Below are 9,150 nucleotides of genomic sequence, written 5' to 3'. Positions count from 1 at the left end.
GCCCGCGGCGGCGGCAGCACAGCACGATATTAAACATGCTAATTTATGCACCTATCCGCCACGCCCCCTCCCCTCCACCTTTACGGCGGTGTTCGCGACAGTGTCGCGGGTGCGGCGCGGTTTGCGGCGCCGGCGTTGTCCGTTAGGGGCGGTGGCGGCAGCCGACCCCTTCTCTCGGGGGCCGGGGGGGCCCTGCGCCGGCGAGCGGGGGCTCTGGAGCGGGAGGGGCCCCCGGGCGGGCGGGCCCCGGAGCTCGGCAGGCTGTCGCAGGCCCCGAGACCCGGGGGGCAGCGGGCCGGGGCCGAGGCCGAGGCGGCCCTGGCGCAGCTCGGGCCGCTCCTGTCAGAGGGGGCGAGCGGCAGCGCCCGGGCCGCGGCGGTGCGGGGCCTGCGCGCCCGCCTGGAGGCGGCCGACTGCCGCTGGCTCCTCGAGGGCCTGAGCCCGGCGGCGCTGGGCGCGCTGGCGGCGGCGCTGGGCGGCCACGCGGCGCCGCCGGAGCGGCAGCAGGACGCGGGGGACCTGCCCGAGAGGGCGGCGGACGCGGGCTCCGTGCTCCTCCTGCTCCTGGCCGGGCTGGCAGCGGCCGAGGGGCGGGAGGCTCCGGGGCTCCCCGCGGCGGGGCTGCGCCTCCGCAGCGTGCTGGGGCCCGTCTACGTCTTCGCGGCCACCCACGCTGCGGAGAGGCCCTGGACGAGCGCGAGGTCGCAGTCGGTGGCGCGGGAGCTGCTGGCGGAGCTGCTTCGGGCTACGGGCTGCGGGTCGGTGGCTGAATTCCTCCGCGGGAGGAATGAGGATGAGGAAGGAAGGTTTGCTGCAGTGATGGGGCTCCTGAAGCAGGAGCTGACCAAGTGAGTAGGACAGGGTGCAGAGGGTGGCGTGTCCCTACGTAGGAAATACCAAGACCCTTGCAGGTTTTAAATGGGGCGGGTGGGGGGATCGTGGAGGCCTTGCTGGCTTGTGGGAAGCTCTGCGTTAGCAGGTGGCAGCAGCAAAGGCTGCTGGCTGCCTCTCTGGCCTGGTCCGTCCTGTGCCTCCGAGGTAAACAGGGAGCCTACTGAAGCCTTCCTGGAGTAACTGTGGGTGCAGTGACTCTGCTGTGCAGGCGTTGACAACCTCGGCACTGGCTCCATGAGGAGCTCTGTGGAGAATCGGCTGGATTCCTAAGGAAGCAAAGATGATGCCATCAACTGTGTCTCCATCTTTGTTGCGAGTCCAACAACCAGTTAAGCCCTAGCTGATAGGGGGCAAAGTCTGCAAAGATGATTACATTTACATGAGTTTGCTGAAAAGAGATAACGGGATAGAGGAAAAGACTGAGCCTTTCTGCAGGGGGAATGTAGCTATGTGAGTTCACATGTTACAAGACACTGGATGATAAACATGGGAGAGAGACTTTACAAATACCCCAGTCATGGGGGGGAAAAAGAAAAATCAGTCAGAGTTTGCTGTCAGCAGAGAGGCCCAAATCCATAGGAAATGAGAATTCATTAGTTCCAGTTTTCACTGAGCTTGTGTTTGTATTTTCAGAGACGCTTGGAAGCGCAACCCTGCCACAAAGCACGTGTTCTCCTGGACGCTGCTTCACATCACCCGGCCCTGGCTTAGCCATTACCTGGAGAGTGTTCTCCCACCATCGCTGCTCATCTCGGACGACTATCAGGAGGAGAATAAAATCCTGGGTGTGCGCTGCCTGCATCATATCATTCTCAATGTGGTAAGGGATTCGAGAAATTAGATCCCTTGCTGATGGTTGTGTGAGGGAAGGATGGGTGGGAGGCCTGTTACAATTCCTAACTTCTATTCCTGGCTCTGCCTTTAACCTAATGATTTTGCTGTATCCTCCATAGTGTCCCTGTGTGTTTACATATTTGTATTTCTTGCATCTGTTATGTTAAGTGAGGAACTGCTTTACAGTCTTCTGAACTCAGCTGATTCATACCTCAGCCTGAGAATGGTTTGCAGGGCAGGATATTAAATGAGCAGCAGGGGAACTGCAAAACAGCAGCCAGGGAGGCCAGGGAAAGCGGGTGCTCCTATGCACCGCAGAGTTCAGCCTGCATTTAATAGGGCAACTGGAAAACATCCTTGTCCACCTGCATGTGAATCATAACCAAGGGATGCTGCTCAGCACTACTTATAAAACTGCTGAGCGAGTCTTAAAGCGTGTTCAGTTCTGCCCCATTGCCTGGGTTACCTTTCTGGTTTTTGCTTATGACAGACTGGTCGGGGGGGGCATACACTGTCTTGTGACTGGGATAGTAGCAGTAATAGTCTGATGCTTAGCCTTTTGCTGAGCCCTTCACCTGTCTGCCAGTGCACCTCAGAGACAACAAATATCTTCTTTTCCACTTCTGTGAATATTTGCCTGCTTGTAAAGAGTGTACACGTGAGGCACAGAGCATTAGGAGACTGGCCAGATACCACAGATAAGACCATGAATAAACTGCAGCTCTTACAGCCTGCTCCCACTTTTCTATAACAAGTAAATAATGCTCCTAACGTACAGTATGTGAGAGGGTTATTCTTATAAAACCTGGTTTTGGGAGGGCTGTTCTCTTTGATTAGGTTAAGTGGGTGCTGAATGTGATGCATGGGAATAATATTCTGTTGCTCTCTCTGTCATTGCAGCCAGCTGCTGATCTGTGCCAGTTCAACAGAGCTCAAGTTGTGTACCATGCCCTGTACAACCATCTCTATTCGCGCGAGGCCCCTCTCATTGAGGTAGGACAGCAGAGATTAACGTGAATCTGCCTTACAGTATTGTAGGTCCATCCTGAGTGGCCCAGCTCAAGGCAGAGGGCGGCAGACCCTCTGTCTCCTTGCAGGAAGTCCTGGTCTAACTTAAGGTTATTACTAGCTGATGCTTGCTGTCAAGAGACAAAGTAACTGGTTAGATTTCAGAAAGATCTCAAGGGAGAGGGAAGATCTCTTGCTCCCTGTCCTCTTCCAGGTGGGGTAACAGCAGAAACAGTCAGGTCTGTTGGGTGAACTGCAGCAGCTGTGTGTGGTTGGGGAGGCTGGAAGTTACTGGTGCTCTCCAAGAGGCTGCCTACATTCCCTGTGTCTCGTACTGAACCAGGCGGTGCTGCTGTGCCTGCTGGACTTGCTGCCTGTCCTGGAGAGAGCCCAGCGGCACCAGAAGGAGACCCGGCCAACCACCCCCTGCGATGAGGTCTTGCAGCTGGTTCTCACCCACATGGAGGCAGAGCATCGCCTTGCACTGCGGCGGGTCTATGCCAGGGCCCTGCCAGCCTTTGTGCAGAGGTGAGGGCAGCAACTGCCACCCTGCAGTGGCTCGCTTTGGCCTTGCTGACTGGAGCCTTCCTCCTTGGTACGTACCGCCCTCGGTGTGTGCTTCTCCGTGTTGGCAGACTTGGCATCCAGATAGCCCGGCACCTGAAGAGGCTGGAACGGGTTATCCTGGGGTATCTGGAGGTCTGCGATGGCCCTGAGGAGGAAGCTCGGCTGGGAATACTGGAGACACTGCGATGTACCATAGAGCATGCCTGGCCCAGGTACCTTTCTGGGGTGAATGACACTGTAAAAGCATGGCCTGAGTCCTGTCACCCTTGCAGAGCCAAAGCTACCGGTATCTGAGAAAAAGTCCCTGAAATCCTGAGGGAGAGTCTCTGTCGCAGTGTAGAATCACTGGCACTACTGCTTTGCTGAAAACTTGGCTCAAAAGTTAAGCTAAGCTGGGTCCTCATTTTGGTCTACTTTTTGCCTGTTCTATAAGCATCACCTTGGAGAAAAACTAAATCTGTTTTCTGTGTGGCAAAATTGTGAAGTAAGCCCTGTGCTGAGAAGTAGGCTGCCTCGATGTTGACAGGCGTTCTTGATATGCTGTGCTTAGGTTTCCTCTGTGCTCGGGGCCTGTGTCCTCCCTCTGGCGGGCATACTGGAAGAGGCAGCTTCCTTCAGCCTCATTGGTGAAGCAGTAGCTTGTCTCAGGAGCTACAGTCCTGCTCAACATCTAAATGGCAACTAACAGCTCTCCTAGAACTGTCTAGGAACCGCTAGGCAAGGCTGGGCTTTCCCCTGGCTTGCAAAGAGCACTTAGAATAAGGAGCACTTGCCCTTTCCCTTTGCAGAATGCCGTGCAGGCTCCCTGTGCTCCTCAAGGCCCTGCTGAAGATGATCTGGGATGTACATACCGACCAAGGTTCAACACCAGAGCCAGTGAAAGCAGCCTTGCTGCAGGGAGCCACCGAATGCCTCATCCTGCTGGATCGGTGCTCTGAGGGGCAAGTGAAGGTGGGCCTGGGACCCAGCACTACTGCTTAATCTCTGCTGTCTTTCCTTGTAAAAGAAATGGGCAGTGTGGTGCATACAAGAGCCCACCTGCTTCCTTAGTCCAACACTGTTTCCAAAGCATCAGTTCCACCCAACACTTGTACTTGACTTGATACGTATCAAGTCACCTATCAACAGATACTACGTTTTATACCATTCTCCTCCAACAGATAGGTGGGAGGAGGCAACATCATAAATCTGAGAATGCCAAGGAACTGAAAGCTGATGGTTTCCCTGTTTCAGGTCCTCCTGGAAGGAGTGTACAGCAGCTGTGAGGAAGGCCGTGTACGGGAGTGCATCAGGAAAGTGCAAGAGAACACGTGAGGCACGGCTGATCCAATGTTCACCCTGCTTTTTGTACAGTAAAATATTTTTTTATTTAAAGTTACTGTCTTTGTGCTCTTTTCTCTGTTAGCCCCATACCTCTCCGAACAAGGTACAATTGTGTATTCCTTGTCACATCCAGGCTTTTCCAGCTTTAGAACAAAGCAATGGTGTCCCCAGTCCAGGTTCTTCCCTGGAGCACAGTCTGGGCTCAGCCTAGTGTAGCTGCAAAGAAGGTGGGTAGTCTTCTTCACTAAACAGTACTTAATGCAGGAGCTGCACAAACTCACCTCAGTTTCCTGGGGGGGGGGACAGAAATCCTTCTCATCTTGGAGAAAGAAAATTAATAATCTAGAATGCTGGGGAGCGGGGGGATTTTTTTGAGGCTCCTGCTCAGATGAGTGGAAGCTGGAGGAGTTTTAGTGACAGATCTGGAGTCCTGTCATTCAGTACAAAATGCAAGTCCAGGAAGGAGTCAGGTGGTTTTTGTTTTAGTGGCTGGCTCTGTTTCTTCTTCATACTCTATTTCAATGTAGGGTCGTTTTCTCCTGGCCGGTCCTTTCAGGGGAGTTTTCCCCTTGGATTTGGAGTGAGCAGCTTTCTTCTCTCTTTCTTCCTCTTCTTCCTCGCTGAAGGACTTGTCTTCCTGCTCTTCCTCACTACTTGTTTCCAACTTATCCATGTCCTGAGTAAGAAAGACAAGAGATTTAATGCTTGCAGTAATGTCAAAGCAGGCTGTGTAACTTAACCTCCACTTTCTGCAAAATGATGCGTATCCAATTCCACTTTTACAATTCCCGGCTCCCAGCTGTCTAGCCAGCAGACTTCAGGTGTAACAGATACAGCGCAGTCCAACTGTACCATTAAACTTCACAAATCTGATTGCATTGGCTCTTATCCCATCACCAGAGACACCAGCCTGGTGGAGGTTACTTTTAAGCAGCTTATCTTTCCACTGTGCTTACAGTTAATAGATGGTGCTTCACCTACCTCAAAATCACTGAGGTCACTGTCATCTGCTTCCACAAACTCTCTCTTATCTGTGTCCTGTAAGAAAGGGTCAGAAGCTAGCGGGTGCACACTGAACACAACACATTGTCAGTACCCACAAAGGAATTAGTGTCAATTAGCAGCCCTGGACTGCCCACCTGCATAGGACAACCCGGAGCATAGACTGTTGTCCCCTATACAGTGAAAAGCAGGGGGAGACAGCCACGCTGCTGTCACCACAGCAATGACTCGTGCCAGCAGCTATCAGGATGTATTTGGCGTTCAGGTTTAGCACCAGCCCATCTGCAAAAGCAGTATGCAGCAGGCACCTTCTGCAAGTGGTTAACATCTGCTCTTCTGTGGGCTACGAGCCTGTTGCTGCCCTGGACGTTACCAATGAAACTAAAGCCTGCAGTGGGTTGCAGACCTGCACGTAATGGAGCCGCAGTAGGAAGAGATTTATGGCAACTAACAGGAGAAATGAAGAGGCAGAAAGAACCTGGCTCCTTGTTCATGAGAGGGAATTGCTGAGCATAAACACTCCTAAGAGCAGTCAATGTGACCCCAGGAACGGACCAGGTGAGCAAGACAATCTTTGTGCTTGACTGCACACCAGCTAACAAAGAACAAGAGAAGGGGACAGGGACACGTGATCATTCACTTGCACACGCACACTTTTCCTCCGTTCACCTCCCCTAATCTGTTCCTCTCAGCCTGGCATTCACACGGAGATTCTCAGCACGCAGGCACACAGGGGGGGCCGCACTGGGTCAGGGAAGGATTAATTGTGGTACTCTGCTGAAAACATTACCTCATCTTCCTCCTCTTCCTTCTCCACATCAGAGTCACTCTCACTCTCTGCATCCTGCTGTTGCAAAGCTTTGTCAAAAGCGTGAATGGGGAAGTTGTAGATGTCTCCGTACTGAAAAGGAAAACACGGGTTTTCTTTAAGTCATACAAGATAAACAGCTGTTGGCGGTAGGATTATCTAAAGCCTACGGCTTGCATGGAGGCAGTATCAAACTAGGCTGAACTTGTGGTCCAGCCCCTTCCCTAATTCAGAAGTACACACTCTGGCATAGAAAGTGAGGGGCCCAGACTTTTGGGGAAGCAAGTTCTCCAGCCCGTTACGAAGGCATACAAGGGCAGGATGCGATGGTCCCCTACCCCTCTGACATGGGTGGTGCTTCTTTCACACCCACACACGTGCCCCTCCACAGAGAATCAGCAGGACAGAGCAGTAAGAGCAGTTTTCCGGCTGTGCTCTGAGGGCAACGATCCTTACTGTATCCTGTTTCAGTCTCTCCAGTAATTCCTTCTCAATGGCATTATCCAGTTGAGCAGCAATCAGAGCTTTCTCCTAATAAAGCAAAGAGGAGCTGGGTCAGTTGTTTTAAAGACACACGGACCATCAGACAAATTATATGGAAGAGTCTATTACCTCTCTTCTCTTCTCTCGCCTTTCAATCTTTCTGCTTAAAGGAACAAGCTTCCTCCTACAAGAAACAACAAGGGCCAGTTAATGAATCTTTCAGCCTTGGAGCAAATGTTCATTCAGGACAACAGCCAGCCTTTTGGAAGCAGCTATATCATTAGAAGGGTGATTGCAACCAGTTTAAGTGCATCTACATATGCTGAGTTAAACTGGTTTCAACTGGGTTCATTTCCAGGCCTGCCAAAGCTTCCAGCCACCAGGAAAACCACTAGAGCAAATATCTGTAGCTGCACAGAGGCAGGAAAGGGTTGTATACGTGGCCAGTGACCACAGCTCAGTGGATGGGCAACGGCTTGGGAAGCCAAACTGACACGATCCCTTCTGGTTACGCGCTTCTCCTGAAGGTCCCAGGAAGCAGAAGGGGGAAAAGCAAAAGCAAAGTAGCATCACTTACTGTCGCTTGAGTGTCAGCTTCCGGATGCGGATAAGGTACTGCGTGATCTTAGTAAATCGCTGCTTGCATTTATGCCGGATGAACCGTGGCCAGTAGATGAGATTCTCATCTATCTCTTCCAGCGCTTTCTCATAGTTCCTGCTCAGCAGGACCTGGGGGAAAGAGGAAGAGTTTCAAGCCATGGAGCAGCAGCAAAGCAGAGATACTTCTGCCTTTGGGGAGAGTCCTATCACCACCTGCCCATCGATGTGTTATACTGAAGCACACTTGGTTAACGGTCTGCTCTCATTAACTCACCCGCTCCCAAAGTCGACTGGGAAAGGCTGCCCGCTCTATCGTCTTCATGTACAGGTAGCACCGACCTAAAGAAAAGAGGACCGTGAGCCCACCTGACGCCCAGCAGAAACACTGAGCGTATTCCTGCAGCTGGGTGAGTGTTCAGAGCCGCCGGGACACGTGCCCTCCCGGCAGTCAGGATTCGCCCCCTCCCCACCCAGCAGGTTTTTCATCACAACCCTGGACCTCGGCTCCAAGGGAGCTGCTGGTGGGCGCTGCCAGACTCTCACCTTTCTCCTCCCTGATGGTCGCGTACTGGCTGTTCGCCAGCGGGCAGGAGGAACGGTTGCACAGGCCAGTCAGGTTATACTCATTGCGGCAAAAGTTTTGGGTTTTTGTCCTGGAAAAAAAGAGATGTGAGATGAACTGCCAGGGCCGGAGCACCACGCTGCGCAGCCTGCATCGCCCGGCACGCGCGGGGATGGTCGCGTCTGGCTCTGCGACTCTCACGCCTCGGTCGCGGCAGCAGAGACACGAGCGAGACCCGGCACGCTGCTTCAGGGGAACGCGCAGGACCTCAGAGGCACCAAATCTGCCCCTCCGGGCCGACGCCGGCCGCACGCGAACTCACTTGATCTTGTAGGAGCAGAACTGCTTGTTCCCGAGCGTGTCCCACACGACCTGCGAGGACAAGGAGGGAATGGCGCAGGCAGCACCCCCGGGCAGCGCATCGCCCCCCGCCCAATTCCCGTTTACTCCTCCCAGGAATCGCTGCCTCCTTCCGACCATACCCCCCCCCAAGCAATACCTGCCCCCCTCTGGTGTATTTGCTCCCTCCAGGTGTATTTCTCCCCCCCCCCCCAAGGTGCATCTGCCTCCTCTCCGGGCATTTTCCCCTGCCCTGCTGCAGCCTATCTGCCCCCCCCACTATATCCACCTTTCCTCCAGGCATATGTAACCCCCCCCCCCCCCCCGGGTATATTTGCCCCCGATCCAGATTCAACCCCTCCCCCCCCGGGTATATTTGCCCCCTACCCAGGTTCAACCCCTCCCCCCCGGATATATTCGCCCCCCATCCAGGTGTATCTGCCCCGGGGGGGGGGGGGCAGCCACGTGCCCCGCCGCCTCCGCCGGGGGAGGGGGGGGGGAACGCCCCGGCCGGACGCAACCGACTCAACGGCGGCGCGGGCGCCGATTGGCTGCGGAGCAGCCGCCTGCCCGGGGCGGACGCGACCGGGCCGAGCGGGGGGGGACTCACGTCGTCCGAGTGCATGGTGACAGCTCGCGCCCTCAGCGCGCCGCCATGGCCGGAAGGGGCGGGGCGGCGCCGCGGCGCTCGCGAGAGCGCGGGGTCTCGCGAGAGCTGGGCGGGGCGGGG

At 54.6% G+C, this 9,150-nt stretch overlaps 2 protein-coding genes across 2 annotated transcripts; one reads left to right on the top strand and one right to left on the bottom strand.

Annotated features, from left to right (window-relative positions):
- The first annotated feature begins 45 nt into the window (after positions 1–45).
- TTI2 (TELO2 interacting protein 2) lies at positions 46–4,677 on the top strand. The gene is made up of 7 exons (XM_013960166.2): positions 46–848; positions 1,528–1,714; positions 2,629–2,721; positions 3,080–3,264; positions 3,372–3,515; positions 4,092–4,254; positions 4,537–4,677. Exons 1-7 carry the CDS (start codon positions 46–48, stop codon positions 4,615–4,617), a joined length of 1,656 nt encoding a protein of 551 aa, XP_013815620.2. The 3' UTR covers positions 4,618–4,677.
- Positions 4,678–4,705: 28 nt separating this feature from the next.
- On the bottom strand, positions 4,706–9,093 carry MAK16 (MAK16 homolog). Its single transcript, XM_067312342.1, has 10 exons — positions 9,031–9,093; positions 8,404–8,453; positions 8,063–8,172; positions 7,794–7,858; positions 7,497–7,648; positions 7,049–7,103; positions 6,893–6,967; positions 6,419–6,529; positions 5,608–5,664; positions 4,706–5,302 (listed from the first exon to the last, which is right to left on the bottom strand). Exons 1-10 carry the CDS (start codon positions 9,043–9,045, stop codon positions 5,093–5,095), a joined length of 900 nt encoding a protein of 299 aa, XP_067168443.1. The 5' UTR covers positions 9,046–9,093; the 3' UTR covers positions 4,706–5,092.
- Between the last annotated feature and the right edge of the window lie 57 nt (positions 9,094–9,150).

Source organism: Apteryx mantelli, chromosome 29 (genome assembly GCF_036417845.1).
Source record: "Apteryx mantelli isolate bAptMan1 chromosome 29, bAptMan1.hap1, whole genome shotgun sequence".
Lineage (NCBI taxonomy): Eukaryota > Metazoa > Chordata > Aves > Apterygiformes > Apterygidae > Apteryx > Apteryx mantelli.
This window is presented reverse-complemented; position numbering and strand designations above follow the sequence as displayed.

Bases quoted from the DNA above. Each gene is read 5' to 3' on its own strand.
- TTI2 (XM_013960166.2), top strand. From the start codon at position 46: ATGCACCTATCCGCCACGCCCCCTCCCCTCCACCTTTACGGCGGTGTT. The intron at 849-1,527 runs GTGAGTAGGACA...TTGTATTTTCAG, and splicing joins CTGAAGCAGGAGCTGACCAA to AGACGCTTGGAAGCGCAACC. The intron at 3,516-4,091 runs GTACCTTTCTGG...TTCCCTTTGCAG, and splicing joins ATAGAGCATGCCTGGCCCAG to AATGCCGTGCAGGCTCCCTG.
- MAK16 (XM_067312342.1), bottom strand. The intron at 7,104-7,496 runs GTAAGTGATGCT...TGTTTCTTGTAG, and splicing joins AAGCTGACACTCAAGCGACA to GAGGAAGCTTGTTCCTTTAA. The intron at 6,968-7,048 runs GTAATAGACTCT...TTGCTTTATTAG, and splicing joins GGCGAGAGAAGAGAAGAGAG to GAGAAAGCTCTGATTGCTGC.